This window comes from Strix aluco, chromosome 12 (genome assembly GCF_031877795.1).
Source record: "Strix aluco isolate bStrAlu1 chromosome 12, bStrAlu1.hap1, whole genome shotgun sequence".
In the NCBI taxonomy this organism is placed as follows: domain Eukaryota; kingdom Metazoa; phylum Chordata; class Aves; order Strigiformes; family Strigidae; genus Strix; species Strix aluco.
The window spans coordinates 26,818,122-26,842,644 of record NC_133942.1 but is presented as its reverse complement, the minus strand read 5'-3'; the positions used below and the strand labels follow the sequence as shown (position 1 = coordinate 26,842,644).

Here is a 24,523-nt window from a genome sequence, read left to right as displayed (position 1 = left end):
CCCCCCCCCCGCCGCGGCCGGGGGTCCCCAGGGGGTGGCGGGCCGGGGCTCCCCACGGGATGCCCCGGGCGGGGAGGCGCGGGGCCGGGGCTGGGCTCTCCCGGACGCGGCGCCTCCGCGCCGGCCCCCGCCCGGCACGCGGGAGTCGCGGGGGGAGCACGACAGCGTTAGTGACCCCAGTCACTGGGTTCCCCAGTCCCGCTCCTCGGGCGGGAGGCCGCGACCCGCGCCCGGGGGCTCCGTCCTCCCGCGGGGCGGGCAGGGGAATCCCCGCGCCCGGGACAGGACGCGGGGGCCGGGGGGGGGGGCCCGGCGGGGGCCTGCGGGGCGCCGCGGCTGCGCTGCGCGAGTGAGCGGGGCTGTGCCGCTATCGCCCTAGGTAGGACGGACCTGCCCCCCTGCCTCTGCCCCCATGTCCAATAAGAAGAGACCCGGCTTGACACCTGCCTATATACAGAGGACGGGAGCAACATCCTCAGCGCCGGGCTTTGAAGGGGGGTGGGGGGGGGAACCAGCCCAAAACACAACACAGCATCAGGTCAGAGCGGGGGGCTCGGTGGTACTATAAAACCCCCCCAAGACTATGACTTCCAGTAAAATTGAGATGCCAGGGGAGGTGAAGGCAGATCCTGCAGCTCTGATGGCATCTCTGCATCTGTTGCCTTCTCCCACTCTCAACCTTGAAATCAAATACACCAAGGTAAGTTGTGTTCGTTTGTTCTGGCAGGGAAATTCATGGCTTTCCCTCTAAAGGAGAGATTTTGCTTAAATCAGTTTCTTTCTGCCCTAACCAACTTGAGCGTAGAGATAAAAAACTACTAAAAGACTGCCTTGAATTTGTAATAAAGGAAACAGATTTTTACCTTGTAATCATCTGAAAAACCACAGGATAATAGAAAAGCAAATTACATCTGTTGGGACTGGCTTTGCCACTTCTCTTTAAACATAGTATTTTCTACAGAGCTCTTGGGGTTTATTTTCAGTGCAAAATCAGTGATTCTCGAATACATTTCAGTTGCTTTTGATGTACTTCAGAGGAAGTTACTATACATACCTGTATATCTCAATCAGAAAATAAAAATGTTTTCTTTCTTGAATTACCCTGTGTGCCCAAGGGACTCTTTTACAATTCCTGGAGGACTCTTTAATACTACCAGGTTGTTACAGCACTGGAACAGGTCTCTCGACTAACTTCCGTGATACTTGAATACACCCTTGAACAATATTGCAAGAGGGCATATTTTTTCTTGCTAGCCTTTAAGACTAATTTTCATAAAGAGGGGGTTAAGAACAAACCCGTTGGGTCAATATAGAAAAATCTGCTGGTTTTCTATGGTGTATTACATGACTAAGTTATTTTTGTTGATTAAAATGGGCTTTAAGCACAGTCATTTGTTTGTAAATGCAATTTGAATTTTTAAATTCGTTTATATACTTTGAATCTTTGCATCTTTAGTATCTTTACTTAAAGAATGTTTTCATTTCTGTTGGAGAAGTTTCAAATGTATTGTATGAACAGATCACAATGTGTCAGACTTTGTTTCTAATTACCAAGTAACTTAATAGGAAAATAAGCACATCAGTGCTGGAAAAAGGTGATAACATTTTTATCTACTGGAAATACAACTTCAGGAGCTTTAAAGCTGATAGGAAACTCATTTTGGCTGATGTAGTGTAATTTTTTCTTCCATATCATCACTTTAAAAGCTTTTCATCTTTTCTCTTTTTTAAGTGGGTGCCAAAACTAATTTGTCTTTAATTTGTTACAGCAATTCCATGTTCTAGAAGAATGTTTCAGAGGAAAGTCAACTATTTTAGATTTCATTACATTTTAATGCAAACTGCAATATGCAAATTAAAATATGCATGTGGTTTCTTGCATATAATTTCTCTGAAAGTAGTTTAAATAAATAAGGAATTTACTTATTTGATGTTGTGTGGTGTTACAGTTTGGGAGCAATCATGCTGTGCAAATAGTATTTGGCATGAATTTTGTTTATTGCTGGTTTCAGTGTAAAATATGCTTCTGGAGTGTTCTTACTTGAAAGTAGTATCACTGTCAGTTTGCATAAATGTTCTTGTGTTTCTCTGTTCTAAAACTAGATAATTGGTTCTAAAAATCTTTGAGAAAGATAACAGTCATCAGCAATCACATCTTCCTATCAGTGAGAATGTAAGCTGGATAGTAGCACTTAACAATTCAGAATACATAGTGCCATCATTTCAGAAATATGTCAGATGTTACACATTTTATACTAATGTAACAAGTAAAAGAAAGTTATTTTATTTCAATATTAAGCCAAAACCAATGGCCACATGTTTCTTCTAAGCTTCATTTTGAGATATCAGGTAACTCTTGGTTGCTTTTGAGAAATTTGGTTTAGGACAGGTATTGAATATTTCTCTTGGCATATCCTCTGTCTCTGTTTTTCTGTCTGTCTCGCTCTTCCCTCCTTTTTCTCTTTCTCTGCAGGAAATACAAGTGATTTATAGATAATTGGAGTCTTCAGCTTAGAGTCTTGTCTTGGGCAGGACTTTTATCCAGGATCCACTTTCCCACCTATTACAAAGAAAAACAATCAAAAATGAAATAATGGATTGTAACTTGATTCTTTCTTTTGGGGGAGTGGTCACTTCATGTCTTAATGACAAACAACTTCCATAAACAATAAATAACATTAGAGTAAAGCACTTTAGCAAAAAAAAAAAATCCAACAACCCCAAACCTTGTAAAATCAGACATCTGTAAGGATTCCTAGCAGCCTCTCTCCTGCTTGTTAGATGAGAATTTTAAATACAGAACCAGGATACAGGATTCCGGAACTCTTTATTACAGCTGTCTCTGAATATAAAATCTTAACCATTTGGGAGTTAATTCTTTATGAAAAATAGAGGTACCTGTGAACATTTAAGCTAAGTGAAGTAATTTTAAAATAATGTTTTGCCAATTAAATCTCACTTCTGGAGTTTTAAAATTGAGAAATGGACAGTTTGGTTAGGATAGAACATGTTAAAATTCCTGAACGAGATTTGTTAAAGCTTTGTAATATGTACTGGAAAAAAAGTATGTTTATTAATCATTAATCTTTAAAACACTACATTATCCTTGGATTTACTATGAAAGCTGCTGCCAAGAACATAGATAAAACAAATAATAGTCATGTAATTTTCATGTGTTTGATTATTTAGCAGAGTTATTGAAACCTGTCAACTATTCCTCTGGTAGGTTTACTGAAGTGAGGAGAAAACTGTGTGTTAAGTCCTTCCGATCTGTACACCTGATGTAGCACACAGAGGCAGTGTACTTTTTCATTGGTCAGAAAAAATATATTTAGTGATGAAAATTACATGATGCCATGTTTTTATGTAAGATGTGCAGGGGTATTGTGACTTCAATATTGGGAGTCAGCCTGTGCTTCTTTAAAAAAACAGCCATTAGAAAAATTTTTCCTAGCTTTTTAATACCTTGGCATGGTCTCTGTGAAAAATGAAGTGGTTTAGACATGTGTAATAAGAATCAGTGAATAGGATGTGAAGCAGACGTGAAGGTGAGTGTTCAAGCACATGGGGTTAAGTTTTTCTGTATGGCTGGCAAGTACTAAAGCTGCTGCATGCAAGATTATGTCTCCTTTCGTTGTAATGGCTCTTTAATTCTCTACTTCTTCACATTAACATTTGTGGAGGGATTGCTTCTGCAGAACAGGGGATCTTCCAGTATTGCATGGCATTAGGTTATTCTGCAGCCCTGTGGCACAGCAAGCCCCGCTCAGACCTGTCAGGAGCGTGCTGGCAGTGCTATGCTCTGTACGTAAGGGAGCATGTAGGTAGGTAGGATGGGGATCCAGCCCTCTCCCTGGCAACAAGTCATACTTCTACAAATGTCAACTTTATGCCAGAAACTCTCCCAGAATGGGCTGCTCCAGAAATATCAGATGTGTGAGATAGGCCGTAGCATGATGTCCAGTAAGGACAAGTTATTAGCATGTTTTGTACAGGAAGCACACCCCTGAGTTGATGGCTCTGAGAACCTGATCGCTTCTGAGGGTGATCAGAGGGTTCTCCTCTTGGTATGATATTGATGCCTCCCTCTTTCATGCTCTTATGAAACTCCATTCTCCCTCTGGGACTTGAGCATCTCCCAAGTACCTGACATGGAATCAGCCCAATGGATTGAGCCTTTGCAGCTCTCTCTGTTTGAGGGGCTAAAGGTGTTTCTACAGGAGGTGGCTATCCTTCCTTTGTTATGGCATAATCAAGTCTGCTTTACAAAGTATTTTCATGGTTTTAGAAAGTCATGCTGACTTTAAAAGACACCTTGGTATAAAATGAGGGCCCTAGGGTTCTGTCCTGTCCTAGCTCTGTTGCTACATCATGTAACTGAGTGAACGAACATTCTCAGTTTGCATCATGTTGGGGATGCTAATCGGGCTGGACGTTTTGAGTTTTGTTTCTTGCTTGCCAACTGATTTAAGTCTGAGAAAGAGTTGAAAAACTTTAGCATAAGGAAAAGTTGAAGAATTGTGGTTTTGAGAGCTTTGTATAAAGAGGTGCTCTAAAAGGGAGAAGTTACAGCACTGTGGCAGTGAAGAGATACAGAAATGTTTCTGTAGGAATAGCCTGTGAATTGGTTGACACCCATATTTTTTTGTCTTGTGTAAAAAGGTTTGCCTCTATTCTTACACCACAGGCTAAAACCAGGTCAGTTGCTAAACACAGACCAGGTAAACCACCCAGCACTGCCACAGAAAACTGTGTACAGCAGTTTGTGTTAAGTGTAGTCAAACTGCTTCTGGGTAGACAAGAACTAACAAATACATTTCAAATTCTCATATGATAAGCATTTGGGTTTGAAGTGTTTTGTTACTAAGTTTCTGTATTTTCGTTCCCATTGTGCTTTCTTGGCATTGCCCAGAAATGAATGCTGCAGAACACTATTACAAATTCTTTTCACCAAAATTTTCAGCACATGTTTTCCAGATAAAATTCTAGACTGACATTAAGTCAGGAGGCAGGAAATACATTTTATTTAGAATAATATGCAGAATCTTTGTTATTTTTTGAACTGAAGGCAAGCTTTGGCAAAACTCAGGTAAGTGGTGAATACATGCTATTTCCCACCTGTCTTTTCCTGAATGAGCCTGCTACTTTGATGCCTTCTGAAGTCAGATTCAGTGACTGATACTTGAAGAAATCAGCTAGCCTTCCAGTTAAAAAAGATGGGGCACAGAGAATTAGAGATGTTTGTGTAGCGAGACAAATAGAACAGCTACTTTTCCCCTTTGTGGAATGCTTCAGCATCTGATGCTGACGCTAGATACGTCCCTCTGTATCATCATAAATGAAGTCTTAGGGTATATGCTGTATTGAGATTCACTGTTGTTTAAATCTACAGTTTGAATTCTCTTTCAGTGTGTTCCATACTTTGTGGTTAGTATTATCATCAATCAACCCATATAGCAATTGCAAACTATTTATGCACTTGTTTCCAATTAACAGCCTGAATATAGGATTCTCTCTTTCCTCCCAAACCTTTAAGGTTTTCTGCACAAACCCAATTTACCCAGGTTTTGCATGAGGGATCAAGAAACAATTGTAGTCTTACGCATATCCAGGCCCCTGCCTTTGCTTACTCCAATACAGCTGCTATTACCACGTTAATTCAAGAGCATTAAAAATACAGAAACTACAAGGCTGAAACTGGCAATAACTAGATACCTACAGCAGATAACTACTGTATTACTGAATAGGTAACTGTTGTAGCAGTGACCTCTTAGTATGCTGAATTTTTAGGGAAAGACTGAATCTTCAGGGAAAATGTAAACTGGTTTAATGCATCAAGCTGTACAATACTTTATTGCTGGCTAGGGGGAAATTTTCTTCTCTTTGTCCAGTCTGTAATGTCAGATGATACACTGAAAGACAAGAGCTATGCAATTAGTGTTTTTTTAATCTTTGAAAAAATGTTTATGATTTCAAGTATTCCAATACAAAAGATGCATACATTTATTTGCACACCAAAACCAGAACGTGAGTAGTAATCGGAGCACTTGCCCAAGCTGAAGAGCAGCCAGATTCATATCTCTGCTCTGGAGCAAACAGAGCAGAAACTTGAATATGGATCCCTACTTTCTCATGGTGGATAGGTCCCAATTTTGGGTGCTATCCACCCTTGGCAATCATTGGAAAGAGTCTCACGTTCTCTCCTGTTGGATAATTCACTTGTAAATATTTATGAGGCCTGAGAGATACCAACTTGATAGCCCAGTGGGCAGGACACTCATGGAGGAAAAGTAGGATTCATGTCTTTGCTTCAAGAATGCTCATGCTGTTGGACAGAGCAAGGATTTGATCCAAGATGCTGTCTAGGCATTGACCTATTGAACGATTGAATTGGGGTAATGGGTCTTGAACACACACTTTCATTCTGAAAAAAAAAAAAAAATTCCTCTTTAATTCTCCATTCCATTCTGTCCTTCAGAAACATTTCCCACAGAAGTTCACCAATCCTGGTACATTTCCATATTAAATTTCTGTTTTGATGTATCCACATTTTCTGGTAAATCCCAACAGTCCAAAAATTCTTGATGACCTCTGCTCAGCTTGTCCCATCTCCCTCTCCATGCAAAGTTGTTCCCCACAGACCTTAATGGACTCTGCCAGTTTGAAGTTATTTGCTGCCATAAGCTGCTTTGTTCTTGGGAGCACCACACAATGGAACCACTGCATCTGTTTGTCTTCCCTTCTTTACAAAGCACATTAACGGTTGCCTTCCATAAGCTGTCCATAGACATTGCAAGTCATTGGGAACATACCAGCACCTAAAAGTAATTTGAACCCTTCCTTCCAAGAGGCTTTGCTTTGCATTTACTACCTTTGGCAAATTTCATCTACCCTTGAGTTTCCCCTCATGCATTTTAACTTCAGCCCTAGTGATATTTTCTTCAGTACTAATGAATATTTTAATGTGCAAACTATGTACCTTACTATTAATGATCTGCAAAAGCAGGTGAACCAAGATATCGATTGCTCGTCGCAGTAATGAAGGGGCACCTTGCTATTAACCTCTTTCCAGGGAGAATTATCCATTTATTTCCAGTCTTTTTATCTTATCTCTTAACCACTTTTTAATCCATGGCAGGACTTTATCTTTCACCATATGGTTACTAACTTTCCTTAATAGCCTTTTGCTAAGGACTTTATCATCAAAAGCCTTTTAAAAGTCTAAATAAATTATATCCACTGATTCATCTCAGCTCCTCATTTGACTAACTATCTTCCAAGGAATCTCACAGGTTTACAGAGATAAATGACAAAAGATGAGTTCAGTGGTCCATATCATAAATTCTTAGTCAGATCCTGCATAAAGTCACATTTCTTCTTTTACAGTTTTGCAGCTATCTTTTCTAAGACTGAACTGTAATATTTTGCTATGTATTTTTTGGAAAGTGTTTAATTCTCTCCACTGCTAAAAAAACCACTTCTTATGTTTGGTTTTTTTAAAGAGGAGAACTCACTCTCTGAAACAAGTAACCAAAACATCAACTTTAGTTCAACTGAAAGAACTGAGAGACAAAAAATGCATTTATACAGAGACAACATTGTAAGGAAGCTATGTAAATATGAGCACAGATGTGTAAAGGTTTGAAAAAGTCTTCAGAAAGTTGCAGTTCTATGCAGTCTTCTAATGAGGAATCCTCAGACAAGCGCTGGCATCCCTACACAAGCGCAAATAAGTGCATAAATAGCTATGGGAAGACTTACTACTAAGTATTATATGGAGAAAGATGAAGTCTAAAAAATGATTGCCATCTAAGGGCCCAATCATTCATTACTTGTGTGCTCACTCAAACGAACAGAGGAATTCCTGTTCAGACTGTGTACACCTAATTGTTTTTTCTCCAAAACACCAGTTCCGTATTTCAGAATTTGCCTAAAAACATACTTCTACTGACCAGCATTTTCTGTTACTTTTAATAGCAATCTGCCTTTGTGACATGAATGCAACACATCAATTTAAAGTTATGCAGTGTAACTAAGCTTCAGGAGCACTTCATTACTAGAAGTATGATACGTGAAGCCACATCAAAGCGTTGCTGCGATAGCATTGCTGAAATAGTCTCCAACTGACAAAAGAAAAAAAGGACTTCATTCTTGTTCACTTGAAGTCAGTTCCTTTCCCAGAGAGCCTAGTGAACTAGATTTTTACCTTATGACTTGAAACATAATACATTCCAGCTTTGTTGGACTGAAGTGGGAAAATACTTCAGAGCAGAGAACCATCCACATCAGATTCTGTGACCCAAATGAAAATGTTTAAGGTCAGCTCAATCTCAGTTGACCTTAGCTGGAGGTTAAAACACAAGGACCGCAGTGCCCACGAGAGTATATAGACCTTAATCTGTGAGGGATTCGTAGGTAATGAAGAGGTTGAATTGAACACAGAATCTAAAGGGGTGCCAGCAGGACAGCTGTGGAGAGGCCTAGAGCAGGTGGTGTGCTTACAGAAAGGATATACTTTGTTCATTTCCACACGGATTTCCAGTATGCCCCAAGTCAAAATAAGTGAGTTAAAAAAAATCCATTTGGAAAGTTACAAAGGCATAAGAAGTGTTGCACAGAACAGGCTGCTGCCTCTTTGCTGAACTCGGATGGGAAGAGGAGGCCAGGGAGACACTGTCCTTTTATCATGCTCTGTTCATCTAGCAATGGTGACACAAAAGCCCTTGGTTTTGACTCAGAAACTATCAGAAAGTGCCTTTCCCTACAGTATTCACACAGGTGAAGGCCTCACTCTGAAGTGAAACTGGTTTATTTGCAAAGCAGATCTATTTACTAATTCAGGTAAATACAGGTATTATTTTACTGTCATATAAAAGCTGATCTTATTCTCTTGTGACTAGGCCAGCACACCTTAAATTCGTCCTCAAGTGACTAGAGCTGGTCAAAACCTCAGGTCTACATTTCATCTGAAATAGGTCCCTCCAATGGGAAGGTCCCTCCAGGTCTGTGCTGTGGCATTGTTCTCTCATGCTTCCGTGGGAAAAACACCACTTAATACATCATCATCATCATCACACACACACACCCTCCCCCAGTATATCCTTAGTGGCTTTTGTGCAATTCCTGAAGCCTCAGCTTTTGAAAACTGGAAGAATTGAGATGCATTGGCATTTGGGATTTCTTTCAGGAACTTTATTTCAACTCTTTGCAGCACAGTTGGTACTGAAGCACCCTCATCTTGGACATGGCCTTTAAATGATCTTCAGTGTACTGCTGGTGTGAGATTTTTAGGAAAGATGATTCCCCAGAACAAGTATTTTACCTGTCATCTCCTAGTGTTCAAACTAGTGGCTCTGCTTTTCTCACTTTGGCCCTACAACACATGTTACATTTTGGCCAGAAATATAATCTACTTTGATATAGCCAAATTAAGATCCCCTCAAATGAGCAGCCACTTCTGGAAATATCTTCAGTCTCCCTTTTATACCTTTCATAGCCAGGTTGTTTTCGGAATCCGCTGACTCTCCCTATAAATAAATAAGCCTATATTTGCTTATTTATTTAACTTAGGCCTCTCTTGGCTGTTTTATTTGCGTTGCCTTTTTGGTATTTCTCTTCAGAATATTTAGTAGCAATTTTTGATTTTTATTTTGTGTTTTGCAGTCTTTTAAAGTTAGCACTTCGTTTCTTTTTTCGACCTACATCTCTTCTTCTATTCTTCCTGCTTAGCCACCCCATTTATTTTCTTGCCCGTGCTTCCCGTTTTTAGCCTTGGGAATGCAAATCGTCTTTGACTCTTTCACATTCTTAAGCCTCCATGCTGATTCTATGGATTTTAATTTCCTAGCTTCAAGCAGGGAGTTTCTAAGTTACTTCCTCTTTTAAAAAAAATCCGCTTCTTGAAGTTTAGTATCCCAGAGAGTAGGGCTTCTTCATGTGTTTCTCTCCTGCAATGAAGCTGAAATTATTTATGTGGTAACCATTTCTCAGGGGTTCAGACACAATTTTTAGTCCTTGACAGGACTATGTCAAATGTTGTTTAGATTAGGATACAGAAAACACTATATTCTCTAGACACTCTCTCAATGCAGCTCTCACTGAACTAATATGCAGTTACTTTTGCACCAGTCTTACTGCCTTCATGTTCTTTTTCCACTTCAGTGCCACTTCAATGTCACTTCAGTTGCTCTTATCCTGAAGTCAGTACTACACTCCTGCTAGTATCCCTCATGATCTACACTGCCTCTAATATCCATGGGTCTACGTTATGTCTTATGTTTCTCTTCCAAGAAATATCCGTGCAATTCCTTGCACGCAGAGCCACTCCCCCCTCTCTGCAGCCTGACTTGTCCTCCCTATGTAGCTTATGCCTAGAAATCATGGTATGCCTCAGATAATTCTCATCCCCTTATGCTCAAAAAATGCTAGTCTTCTTCCTCGCTGTGATACAGTCCACACTTAGATTTCTTATGCTGGTTTATAGGCACTTGTGCTTTTATTTCCTAACCATAAGATGACCTAGTGTGATCTAGTTAGTTGAAAAACCCTGTAAAGTCTTTTCAGCTCAGCCACTAAAGCACTTTCCATGACATTGCACCTCACTCCTATTTACCACTCTGCTATTGTAAAAGGTCCTTAAAATAGAAATTAGTTTTAAACTGGCTTTAAAACTTCTTTACACTGTCAAATTGATTTGAGAAGGCATTTATGTAACTGCCAGTTGCATACATAGATTTTTTTTTTTTTTTTAGGGAACCACTTCATTTTGTTGTTTGAGACATAGTTGGAGTTTATTTTAAATGTTCTTTGCATCCAGGCATAAAAGCACTGTCCTGATTACACTGAGTATTTTAAAAACTTACCAGTATACCGTAACATATGCATTTTACATTTGCTTATGTGGTTTTTTTTTCAGCTGTTACAGAAATAGTTTAAGTTTATTCTTAAGTAGTTAGAAGCTACCAAAAAATTACCACCTGCCTTTCCAAATCAAGGGGTTTATAATATTCTCTCCAGTTTCTTCAGTTGTGACTTAGTGTTGCAGCAGTGCTGTACCAGAATGGCCTGCACAGATCTCGAGAAGCATGCCCACGCCTTTTTCAGGACATCTGGCTAAGCCTTCACCCCCTTTTCCATCAGGCTTGATGTTTTGTTGGTCTTCCTCTTTTTGTCCTTCTCACTTTCTTTACCACAGCTACTTAACAGCCTTTTCTGTCTTTTCTGATGTCTCTAGGATGGTGTTTTCCTGAGAGGTGAGACTCAAGCTCTACTTTTTCACTTGTCCGTCTGAAATTGTGATATGAGACCAACACTAAATGGGTTAGCTGTGCTGCTGCTGACCTAGTCTTGGTGGTCCAACCCTTTGATAGTGATTTTAAAATCCATTTGTTACATTACTTAAAGACATTTTTAGCTAGCATCACTCAACTGCAAGTGTTAATATTCTGCTCCTTCCATCAAAGCATTAATTGATTCGGTCTCACTGTAAAACTGGTGACAAGGCTCCTTCACAGATGGGGGAGTTTAAATTTGTGGGAGTGTAACCATGACTAACTCAGACAGTAGGTCAGTGTCAGAGGCACGATCTCTTGCTCAACCAGCCAGACTACTAGAAGATAAAACCTCTTTTTCTGTACATACTATTCTGGGAAATGGAAATACGGATGAATTTCAGAACCAGTGTTTACATGTGGATGCACGTCTACAATTCTGTATGATATTAATTGCACACTTTTCTGTGCACTCACCTATACACGTGCACACAGTATAGATGAAAAGAGCTCTTCCTTTGTGCTCTTTGCCCATGTTCTGTGTCACTTTATCAGGAGTTGTCTCTGCTGTTACTCCTTTGAGTGTTGCCTGGGAGGCAGTGCCCTCCTTGCTGGAATATCTGCATAATGAGTAGTTCAAATGAAGCTGGAGCTTGCGGTGTCGCTCCCTTCTGTAGTTTTCTGTTAGGAGGAGGAGTATTTCCATTGGTGCAATGCAGTGGCAGTACTGGAAGTCCAGGTGGTTGTCTCTGGTATTGTTTCTATTCACTTTTCTAAGGCTTTGCTTTACTAAGGCGCTCCAACACGGAGGGAGAAGGAAAGCCCTGCTGTTTAGATGAACATGCCCAGCGGCTGGTGCAGCACAGCTCTTCCTCCCATCAGCCAAGACGATTGCTTTTAATGTTTGGATTCTAGCTGAAACACGAATGTGTTCATGCTCTTGCTCTCTGTCTCAGTTCATTTCTCTCCTTGAGGGAGCAACAGGACAAATCCTTGATAGCTTATTTCCTGGTTAGAAGCCTTTACCTGCTTTCCTAGAGTGGTTCCCTGGGACTGGGAACCTTTGTAGTGAGCTCTTCCAGCTGCTTGCCTAAATGGTCTTCAGGGAGACTAAAAGCACTGAACCTGGAATAACAACATTTGACTTCAGCTAGGTCCCATGAGAACTTAGTTATTACTTAATGGATTGAATTGGCGACGTAGCTTATACCAGATAACTGCCAAAGGTTGCATGAAATTAACCTTCACAAATGGCTGGTTATTGGTACACTCCTTGCAGAAAGCTGGGCATTGGGTGACATATGTTCACTGTAATTAATAGTGTTTTTCATACCTTTACATGCCAATAGTATTTGCTACGTCTGGGTGAAAAAATCTCTCAGATTAAAGTCTCGATGGTGATTTTAGCCATTTAGTGATCATGTGTCATTGTGTTCACTACACTGAGCATAAATCCTGTCTTGTAAACAGCAGGGAGACTAATGAGGTTTGCCTACATTCTGGTATCGTTACAAGGGGTTCCAGCAGAGAAAAAGGGAATTTGGTTAGAAAGGGGAAAAGAAACAGGTATTTTAAAGGAAATGAGGAAAAAAAAAATAATCTCAGGACTGCATATATGAACATTTGTTCTTAAGGAAGGCTTTTTATTGACAAGACTTATAACCTACCTTGCTCATTTAAAAAAACCTCTGTATAGTTAGGTTTTGTTTTTGCCTTAGTCCATGTTTTTAATGCTGCATGTTTGGCAAAAGTTGAGGGTCATGTTTTTAATTTACACACTCGAAGTTATTAGTCTGCTTCTATTTAAAGGTAAATAGAAGAGCTCATTTTTCATGCAGGCCTACATCTCCATACAGAGTAGCTTGCCAGTCATATATAAAAATGTTAAACTCTATTAACTATTGGCATTATTTTGCTATACCCTGAAGTGTTTTATTTGCTTGGGACTGTAATCAGCTCTTGCAAGAACGCTTCACATCCAATTTTAGTCTTAGCACCACAGTGTACTTTGGGGTGTAAATTTGTCAGGTATCCAAGCACAGCAGGATGCTTTGACAGTTTAAGCCCAGTTCTCCCCAATCAGCCTGATGAATAATAAAAATGTAGAATGACCCATTCCAGTTTTGTATATGCAAAGTCAATGGCTTATCAACAGAAAGAACTGGAGAAGTCAGAACTGAACTCTGAGGAAAGGGAATCTAGCTGAAGGTTTCTTCTCTCCAGAAAAAAAATTCTAAAGTAAATAAACCAGTATTTCCCAAGACCTACTATTGAAAAGAATTTCTAGCCTGAGAGATCTCATTGCAGCATTGAATGAGAGGAGAGGTGTTGGGTTCCTTTGCATCTTCTTGAAGAGCAAAAAGGGTTTATAAATCAGACTTCTGGGAATTGTTATCTCACAGCTTCTTCCAACAAACGCAACAATTTGTTTTAAAGGCTTTCACCAGAGATGTCATAAGTGGTAATCCCTATGTTGTAAGTGGGTGCTTAATGTGATTTAACTTAATGCTGACGATACAAAGCTATTCTCCCCCAAAGCCCGTTAAGAACATCCAATTTTCTGGTAGACTAACACTCCTGCTTACTAGCGTAGAGATAAGTGACTGTTTAACCAGGAAAATAAGGAATAGTTTCAAACTAAGGCCGCAAAACTGAGTGGCCACAAAACTGGTCTTTGTAAGTTCAGACTTTGAATGCAAATGTCACAAGCTGGATCTTTTTTTTTTTTTAGGAGTAGTTTGAATTTCTGTATGTACGGACATGCACATACAGGCACGTCCAGTCACCTTAATGAGCGTACAGGTGAATATCGTTATTGATGATATTAATAACATGGGTCTAGGTAGAAAAGGGACAGTGCAAGCATTTATGTAAATTAAATAAACTGATAAATACTGAGTTTTATTTCATGTCGTCCTAAAGTGCAGAAATTCTAACAGTTTATCCAAGCTAATGCCTCTCATACTGCATGCTTATTTGTGTGTTTGACTTTTTGTGGATTCTGTACGTACAGAATAACATGAGAGGAAATGTCCCTGGCATCATTTAGCAAAACATGCTAACAGTAATATTTGAAAATATTCAGGATGCAAAGTAGAAGTGAAGGCAAACTTTCCAGGAGCTTAACACTGCTCACTTGGGTCTAATATAGAGTTAGCACTTTGCAGGTCAGTGGCTCTGCTATTTGTCTCTGACCTAACAGATCTGGAGTTCTTCACATCAAAACCAAGTCTTGCTGAGCTGAGATCAAACGTGTTAAGGTAAGGATCTTGCCAGTGATTTATCGTGCCAGGGAGGGTGATCAGGCCATAAGGGGCCACTGCAAATGAAGTTGACATTCCAGCAATTTCTCATGTGTAGTTATAAGGTAATTTTCTCAGACAGAGCTTTTAAGTCAAAATAAATTTGCCCATTGTATTTTTCTGTGTTGCCTATAGTGTCTGAAATCCTAGTGCGAGTGTTTATTTGTGCAGCATAGCTAATTTCTAAGTAAGAACTTGCTCTTTGGTGATGAACATTTAAAATAGCAGTTACCTACAAGTGATGATCTGCTAGATTCTTTTAAATGGCAGAACATGTTTCCCATGTACAAATAAATAGATCACGCTGTTTTATGTCACACATAATAAGCACATAAGACTTGCAGTGCCACAGACGATGCAAAACACCAGAAAACTATACAGACTAATACTAGTCTTGTTTGTACAAACCCCTCCTCATTCCCACCTTTTCAAATGAGTGCTCGTGGAAGGGTTTCAGGATCAAGTTCTTAATAGCCACAACCTCATTAAAGCCCAGTGACAGCCCAATAATTGATTCTGTAAACAAATACTCCCTCCTCTCCACTCCCAATTTAACAGATTTGTAGAAATCTTTCATTATTTCATTTTTTAAGGTGCAATAAGCGACATCAAGGATCATACTCCATAAGAAACACTGCCATCTTTACCCAAATCATTCAGTGAGGGCTTTTCTTTGTTATTAGTGGAAATGTAGGGCATACTTAATTTTTCAGTCATCCTCACTTCAGAAACAATGTTTTTTGGTGCAGTTAAGCAACACAGTAAATGTTCTTCTCCAGCAATTAGAGAGCCCCACAAGTGAGAGGGTAGGTAAAGCTTAGGAGCTTAGTTTCTTAGGAATACATGAAATACTACCTGAGCTATGGGAAAGTGTTATTGCTCCTGTATTGTGCTACTAACAGCAGATAAATTCTTCATTAACTGAAACCAAGTAGAAATTACGTTGAGGAAAGCCTTTATGTGCTGTAAGTAAAGTTTCTTCCCACAGGTTTAATAAGGCAGCCAAAAGGAGTAAAATGTTTGTGGTGTGTATAGTTCAACAGACAATACAATCTTGTTTCTTGTCTTTAGATTAATTTTCTTGAACAACCAGGCGCAAAATAATCCCTTTAATGAGACTGAACTGAAATAACGGATGCTATATCAGCATGTGGCACAGTGAGAAACTAAAATAGAAAAGGGTATCATCACAGTTTGGCAGCCTGGGTTTTAGGCAGGAAATACTTGGCGGGGGGAGGAGGGAAGTAAGCATGCTACTGCATGTTGTTAAGACATTTAATCTTCTTAACTAATTACTCACACTTCCTAATTCAAAATCATACAAACAAAAACGTTTAGATAAGATGGGAGTTTTTTCAAATGGGTGCCCCCTACAGCTCAGAAAATAAACATGACAGGTTTCCCCTGTCTGATGTGCTGCCATTTGCAAAAGAACAGACCCAGCTCCCAGAAAGACAGAAGACTAATTAAGACAGGAACATAGGCAGGTCAAACATTTGGTGTGAGGGATTTGGGACAGGGGGGAGAAAAAATCATGTTACATTCCACTTTCACAGCAGACTGACAGGAAGCTTCAAGCCCTTTCTCTGATTCCATTTGCTGCTCAGAGACCCTGGATCCCCCCAGTTTCTCCTCCCAGTCACACCCATTTCCTAGCATACCATTCCCCAAACCTATACTAACTGTGAGCTGGCTCAGCAGGGGCCTCGCCATATCTACCTTTAAGCACCTAAACAAGGTGTCTAGATGAGTGGGCAGTGCAGCAGCCACTGAGAGACAGGCCCTCGGGTGTGACTGAGCACACCTGAGGTGGCGGGTGCTGCCCTAAGGAAGTGCTGCTCCCCCTCCTCCCACCCCACCAGGCCTGGAAAGAGACTGAGCTGCTGCATTCAATGCCACCATTAGGTGCTAGATCGTATGAATCCTCCTCCAGCTTATGTCTGCCACACTGAAGTCTGGCTTCATTAACACATGCTGAAATGTCAGTGAGACCTTGATGTATTCAACCTATTTTAAATACTTCGCTTCTGATCCTAAGTCCGCTGGTGTTAAGGACTGTTTTTGACTTTAGTAAGCTTGGCTCAGGCCTTGCTCCCTGGAAGTTACATCCAGAGAAGCTGAACTCTCTAGTCTTATCCAGACAGGTACCCTTGGCACAGGACTCAGGTTGTGTAAACATAATTCTACTAGATTTTGTTGTACTGCTGTGCTGACAGTGAAACTAGAGCAGCCTCATTCACTTCTTGTGCATTTTATTTCTGAGTCCACTTTTTTGATCTTACTGCTGTAGTATGTTTCTAAATGTTTAAAATTCTCCAGCCCTCTCAGTATACGCTGAAGTTTGGACTCTGGAGTTCTTAAGTGAAATTTCAAGCTTGGGTTTAAGAAGGAAACCCCCATTTATGGTAGACCATGTCTAAAAGCCATGATATTATCCTTCTAGTTCTGAGGTCCAAATGCATTTTAAAAAAACTCAAACACCCAAAACACACACAGCTTTAGAAAAGAGCTCTTCTTCCTTTTCAAATCTTTTTCTTTTTTTTTTTTTTTTTTTTTTTTTTTTGAGGTGGGGGGAGAGTGTGAGGTAAGGAGAGGGAAGGAGCCAGGACAATCCAGCAGCCAAAGAAGAAAAATAAAAATCAACATGTTCTGGTTTTGGTTGGCCCTTGCAGACCTCACAGACTCTAGAGCAGGTGTCAAGTTTCCAGTGAAACAGCTTTGTCTCCCAGTACAAACATCCCTCTGGAGGCTGTTGCCATTGCTGCCTTTTCATCAACTGGGGCCTGATTCAGCTCCCACTGAAACCAGTTGGATTTTTCTTTTTATTTTACTGTGGGTGGGATTGGACCTCTAGTGGCCGAAAACCAGCCACATCCACAGGAGCTTGCTTCCCAGAATTAAATTTAGTGCAAAGTTCAGGGCTACACACGTACAGTTCACTGCTACTCTTAAAACAATTACGGTTCCTCCACAGTTGAAAGGCATCTCGTTACAAGAACCAAAATCTGGGTAACTTCTGCAGGACTAACACTGCTCTGTGGTAATAACTATAAAGAACAACATGATAACCATTTCTGTTTGTATACTGAAGCCAGCCAGCCTGCCTTGATTTATGTAGGCGTATCGTTTGGAAGCGATGCAGTCCTTGGCGCTGCCCAACGAAAGGCTCATTCGCAGAGTGCCTTGAGGAGCAGGAGTCTGCACTGAGCATGGTTGGGGAGGTTGGCCTCAAAGTCTGGGGCTGATGATTTGTGAAGTGCCAGAAGGAGCAGTTCACCTGAAAAAATCCCCTTCTTAAAAATAAAATAAAATGGCACTGATGATCAATCGCTGGCCAGTCAGCAATCGGTCTGATGGGGCTGGCTTTTGCTTTCCTAGTGTCTACTTATAAACCAGGTTTTTGCTGATTCTGTAGCCAGCTGTTGGTTTCCAGTCACTCCCAGGAGTGCCCCGTGACACACTCTGGCTAGAATGTGAGAGATTTGTTGTATCAAGACAGCCATAAAAGTGAAGGAAAACAAAGCTTGAGAAAATAAACAAGCTGCACTTCTGATTGGCAATCCCTTCTACTTCATTCCCTTACGATTGTACTAATCGTTAGGACTCTTGAAACGTTTCCAAAGGAGAGGAAATGAAGTTGCCGAGATGGGAAAGGATATGAAATTTCCTGACCAGACTGAGGCACAGGTGCCCGGTATCTGTGATGTTATGCAGTATTTACCAAGGGAAATGCTGCTGCTGGAATTTTTGCATGCCTCTAAAATTGTTGTGTGTCCCCCCCCACCAAAAAAAAAATGCCATTATGTATTTCTTAATGCCTCCAGCTACGAGAAGATGTGAGGGCCCAACAGCTGTGATTCTTTTATAAAGTACTTTGGCATCTCATGCCCCCTCCCCCATCCTTGCAGATTTAACGTCAAAAGCTCTCTAAGGAGAGAGTCACATATGAAAAAAAGATCTTTGATGGAATGAAACTATAACCAGCTACTAAATCAATTGAGTTAGGAAATTCCCATTCCTTCCTCCATTCATCCAGAACCATATCTCCTGTGGGAAGCCATTATTATTTGGATGTTAAAATCCTCTTCCTGTACCAAAAAACATTTCTGGAGCTGCAACAGCACAAAAACATTGTTTATTAAATCCATGGGAAAATAATTCCACCTCCAACGAGCTGAATGCTAGGCCACTGTCTGTCCACTGGCTGAAGTTCTTACTTATACAGCTGGGGAGCCTGAAGAAAATGTCTGATGACATCATCACTAAGCAATATCAAATTAAGAATGTAGATCATCATTTCACTCACACATCATTTGAGAACATTTTCAAGAAAGGAAATGAAAAGTTACATTGTTGCCACCTGTGTTGATTACTCTTATGAATTAAAGGGGCCCAAATTACTTTTTTTTCTATATGTTTTAAGGGAAAACAATACAAAAAAGAGAGGCAGCGAGCATTCAGGAATCCCAGTGAATTTAAAAATCAGTTCAATTTTCCAAATCCAGGACTAGCCCCCGGTGAACATCAGAGGGAATCTGTAGTGCCACGAAACCAAATCTCATTCAACTACAAGCTGCAAAGGAGGGATTAGTTCTGTGCTGCCTTTTAATTAATTATATTTATACACACCCACCCACAAAGATATTTGTTTTGTACTTCCTCAGTGGTAAATAGCGATGAAAACACAAAATCCTATGTATTTTCTCCCTGCTCTAAATTTTGCTACTGCTGCATTGCAGATTAGATTGTTCAGCCTGGTTTTGTACACATCCCTTTCTCTTTGAATACTTATCACTCCAATTACCTGCATGGTTAGAAATGAACATTAAGTTGCTAATTATTAGTAAGCCAACTGGGACAGATGGCTACTTAAACAAGATATTGTAGTTGTTTATTTGCAAATCTTAATTTGCTTTGCTTTATGCTAAAAACATTTACTCTTGGCTTGATTTCAAAACTGATGAGCATCCAAAAATGCTATTGAACTCAGTGCATAATGCTTCTGAAACGCAGGTCTTATGCAAAATGCAATATATGATTTCCTTCCAACTACATGTCAGTAGAGTCTCAAAGTATTTTTATATGACAACTTTGAATTTTAATTTTCCTTTGTATACTTATTTTGTATGATCTGGTACGTCAAAGGCTCTGAACAGTCATGTGCCCTGTACGATGGGTCACACTGCTTCCTTGATTAGTCCTATGGAACTCTGTCAACACTGGCTGTATGTAATTAACCACAGGCAGAATTTGAACCTAGCAAATATGTGGTGGGACCATTATCTTACAAAGTTCTGTCAAAAGGTCTATAAGAACATGTGTGTGTGAGGAAGAGGTTATTGTCAGTACCAAGGGGGAGCTGCCTGTTCTTTTAGGAAAATGCCATGCCCTCTCCATCTTTCCTTTGGAAAGGAACGGAAATTATCAAGAGACCTTTATGATGATATCTCATGAGAACGATGACACTCCAAGGGCACATTCACAGGGGCAACCAGGAGCTTCCAACCACACCTACTGCACCGTGAGGCCTGTTTGAAACTTGCCCATCCCACACACGTACACACCTCACCCACCCGCTACCTCAGCTGCTGCCCTGGTCCGCGTGTTGCCTTAGGCGGCGTTGCTGGTGAACAAACAGTATTTTGTTTCCTCCTTAGACCATTGTACACCAACTACAGCCAGATTCCTCACTTAGAAGAGGCACTGTCTGTTTTTCAAGTTGGGTTTGTTCTTGGCCAAATCACTGTACTGACAGAGACAACAGGAAGGTTTGTGTTTTCTCCTCCTGCTCTGACATGACTGCAGTTATTGGCTCTACTGAGAGTAGATGGCAAACTGAATGTTCACATGTTCAAAAATTTTTCAAGTGTTCCCTTCTTCCCTTTCCATTTTGGCACAGTTTTGTTGATAGCACCCAACAGGCCAGATTATTTAACTACTCACAATACCGCATAGCAAATACATGACATACTATATACTTGTCCTTACTGCAAATCACAAAGGTAACACTAGGACTCAAACAAAAACAAATTACCTCAGTAACTCCTGGAAAACTCAAGTGGTTAATCAGTTACCTTTTATTTACATATATATGCTTAATGCTGAATTAAGTTGTAAAAACCAAAGGCTGATTTATAGCCCCAGTCAGCCTTAATTAACATTGATTCCAGGGGAATAGTAAACGTGAATAGCCTTCGCAATTGAGGTTGAACAATGAACTCACTGGGTGTTGTCCAATTTGTAGCATGATTTACATGGAAGCAAGCCCTTCTTTTTTCCAGGGTTACCCCTTTTTCATCTGGTGTTTAGGATGGGTTATATATAATCCATAGATAGGAACATTTGCTGTCAAATATTCTCCCTGATTTAGAGTTAGCCTTTACCATGGTCACTATAAATAAGGCAGAAAAAAACCCAATTTGAGGCTTTGCAGGGATTCCTTGTTCTTGCAATGTGTCATCGCTTGTCCATTTCATGGCATTTTTACGAAGTGGCCATAATGAAAGTCAGATTAAATGTACAGGATATATACGTTTAATCAACAGCCATTGGAGTCAGTAGTGCTGGAAGAGTTATAAAAGCCCCTGTGAATGCAAATTTATTGCAAAAGAATCTGCGTCTTGGTGGTAGGAATATCTGCTGAATGGTACTACCTGACACAGAACACCTAAAACTTTCAAAAGTGAATTATTTAAGTGTAAGGTTTTGCTTGTAAAGCCGCCAGCTGCTGGATTTCAAGACTTGAAACTGTTCCAAAATATGGGACTAGGTACTTTATTTGTGCACTAGAGTAAATACTCTGATTTTACTGCCAATTTAAATGTGCTCAGTTTACAGTAATGAGCTTGTATAGGCAATACCTTGTTTATAGAAAGTGGAACAGGAAGAAACTAACATTAACCATTAACAGTAGCAATTTCTCTTGCCTTCAACTCTAACTCTATGCCAAATAGATCCTTCCCGCGTCCTATCTGAAATATTTGCTATTACTGGTCTTTTTCTAAATCTGTGGGATAAATCGAGCATTCAATAAAATAATACACCTTATAGTTCAGCCAACTTGAATTGCAATGCTCTTTTGTAATTCCAAGGCACTATTTCTTATTCCTATGGTGAAATGTATTTTAAGAACAAATACGTGTCCTGTGTACTAGCAAACCTGATGATAGGTGCTCATCCCAGCAGAACGTAGTTAACATGTTTGTAACCTTTTTAGAAAAGAGCAGACCACTTCTGTAAGGGAAGAGTACTGAATTGCTGTTGCCTCCACTTCTCAGGTTCTTCTACTCAACCTAACTTTTATTCTTTCAAGGCAGATCACACGAGGAACCTATGTGTTTATGTACATACTGTAACTTTAAACAAACATCCTTACATCTCCTTTGGCCATCTGCTCCTGAAGCTGTGAAGCTGCAAAGCTTCCTCCCTTCCCCTCCCTTCTCAGTGCACCCCCCCACACTCTGGGCATGGAGTTAACTCCACTGAACTAACTCAATGGAAAGGATGACAGCAAAATCCTCCTTCCACACAGGTCTCAGATCTCAGAGTTTCTTTGTTTCACTTACAGTCTAAGAAGTGACAATGATACACCAAAGGGTTTCGGCTTATGGTGTTAGTCACTAGAGATCAAACTGGTGATTCTTGTATGATCTTGTTTTGGATGGGTTAGCTCCAAAATGTCCTAACGGGGACCAGTACTTCAGTTTGCAAAGCAGTGTAATCACTGAGCAGGAAGACAGCACCCACAGTCTGAGGAGCTTACAGTCCAAGAACATGAACACCTTCAAGATAAGTACCAGCGTGCAAAGAAAGCAATAGATGGGTAATGGTGAGGTAGGTCCTGGGTTCAGCTACCTCTGAAAACCAAAACAAAAAGGAGGGAAGGACAGACTGAAATGGATGGAAGGGCACACAGCAAAGTGGCTGAGGCTAGAGGCACAGGGAAGATGAGGAAACACAATGGCAGCCCATCAATAAAAGCAAAAGCATATGTAATTGTTGGTTTCTGTGCACAGCTATTATATCGCCAGGGTCTTTCCCAGGCAGGCACAGGTTCCTTCTGCCCATGTCCTCAGTCAGCCGGACATGAGTCAGCTCTGACCCAGAAGCTATGTCACTGCAGTTAGCGTGGTACTGAGCCTGAGCTAATAAGCCCTGCTGAGAGGAGCACAGCTACATGGCTCACTTTTGGCTTGGAGAACAGGTTGAGCAAGCTCATGTCTGGTAACAGAAAACTCTACAGACACGTCTTCACCTTCATGTGCAAGTATGAGTGTGCAGGCACACCAAGTCCTCACCGCGTTCCTTTATTTTACAGACACTTTATACCCTTTGGTGTTGCAGTTGTTCATCTTGAGCCTTCTGACTGTATTTTCTCTTGGCTGCTTTTTTTGCTAGAATAGAGTTGGATTTTTTTTCCCAGCTTAGTTTCTTCTCATCAATTTACGACTAGCTCTCTATGGTTTTCCTTCCTTCCTTAAAGATATGTTAAAGCTTTGGTGATTCTCTTTCCGTAAACACCCAGCATTTTGATGCTGATGCTTTGTTTGCCATCAGACAAGTTGTAAACACTTAAGTTAGAGTAAATTTTAAACTGGTTGGCAGGCTGGTGCCGCTATCCTCATTGTACTATTCCAAGAGTAAAAAATCATCAGCTGATCTATAATCATATCATACTATTCTTTGACTAGAAGAGACAAGTATTACATTCCATTCATTTCCACATGAAAAACATGTAAATTTTTTGTCCTGGTGTTGCCACATCAAACTTTGCTATAAAGAAAACAGACAAAAAAGGAGCCAACAACCTGATGTCATTTAAGCAAAGTCCTTACACATGAGCTGTCTTCCATTGTCTCCCTGAGCTCATCTGGCTGACCTGAGCCATGTACCAGTACAAAGGTAACAGCTTCTTTATTGCATGGTAGTAAGACAGCAGAAAGGGAAGACTAAAAAGGTGGTAAAGTACTACTCTGGCCAAGTTGTTTTGATGTTTAGTCTGCCTAATCAGTGGGACAGATTTTTGTGCCAGCGTCTGTGGTGGTTCTGTGAGAAAACTGGACCGATACCATTATATCATTCTTTCTTCTTCTCTAGCCATGATCTAAAAAGATAGGCCAGTTCCTACCACCTGAGTATCTCTGAGTGGAACTGAGCCTCAGGAATCTTTCAGAGTCCCTTGGCTTCCCACTCATCCACAGTTGTAGGTTCTGTATGGGGTGTGGGGCTTTGCTTTGCTGCAACCAGAGAAAGGTCCCTGTCTCTATAAACACAACTTAACCCCTCATGCAAAAAAGGGTGGTGAACATTCCTTCTATCTAGGGGTGAACTCCTGCCTCCACTGAAGTCAGTGGTAGAATTCCCATTGATTTTAATGGTTGGACTAGATGATCTTCAAGGTCCTTTCCAACCTAGTTGATTCTGTGATTCTGTGATTCTTAGAAAGGTTTCAAGGACAGGAAGAGTCTGAATACCTGTAAAACCTTTCACTCAGTCATTTTCCTAGAGTGACTTCTTTCATATTTGCTAATAAATAGTTGCATCCTGTTCTTGAAAGTCATTCAGTAGAAAATAACTGGCATGTATGCAGCTACCAGTAAAAATCTACTTTAAATAAACTCATTTGTCATTACCTCTCTCAAGACAGCTGTTGTCAGCACCATTAAAATTCAAATTTGGTTTGCCCATGACAATTAAAATGATGTCAACACTGAAAATTTAACAATTTCCATTGTTCCAAGCAGATAAGCAAGTTAATTCTGTGCTGCAACCCATCACTGTAGCTATAATCAACTGACTGTGTATTGAAGAACTGTGATGTTTGAGATTATTCAGCCTTGACTGGGTTGTATCAGTGACCAAATGTTTACTTACTGAATTGAATGATTACTTCTTGTCTTGTCTCCAGCAGTTTCAAGGCTTTTTCTCTGATATTTTAGTTTATTTGTTACA

The 24,523-nt window shown here is 40.3% G+C and overlaps 1 protein-coding gene and 1 long non-coding RNA gene across 2 annotated transcripts in view; one reads left to right on the top strand and one right to left on the bottom strand.

Annotated features, from left to right (window-relative positions):
* Window positions 1-300: 300 nt before the first annotated feature.
* The window catches only part of ALDH1A2 (aldehyde dehydrogenase 1 family member A2), a 58,012-nt gene continuing 33,789 nt past the window's right edge, over window positions 301-24,523 (top strand). The window contains exon 1 of the mRNA XM_074837438.1: window positions 301-700. Coding sequence (XP_074693539.1) covers window positions 584-700 — 117 coding nt within the window. The 5' untranslated portion in view covers window positions 301-583. The remainder of the gene's footprint in view (window positions 701-24,523) is intronic.
* LOC141928759 (uncharacterized) overlaps window positions 2,264-24,523 on the bottom strand; it is a 113,924-nt gene continuing 91,664 nt past the window's right edge. The window contains exon 3 of the long non-coding RNA XR_012624860.1: window positions 2,264-2,560. This is a non-coding gene — a long non-coding RNA (uncharacterized LOC141928759). The remainder of the gene's footprint in view (window positions 2,561-24,523) is intronic.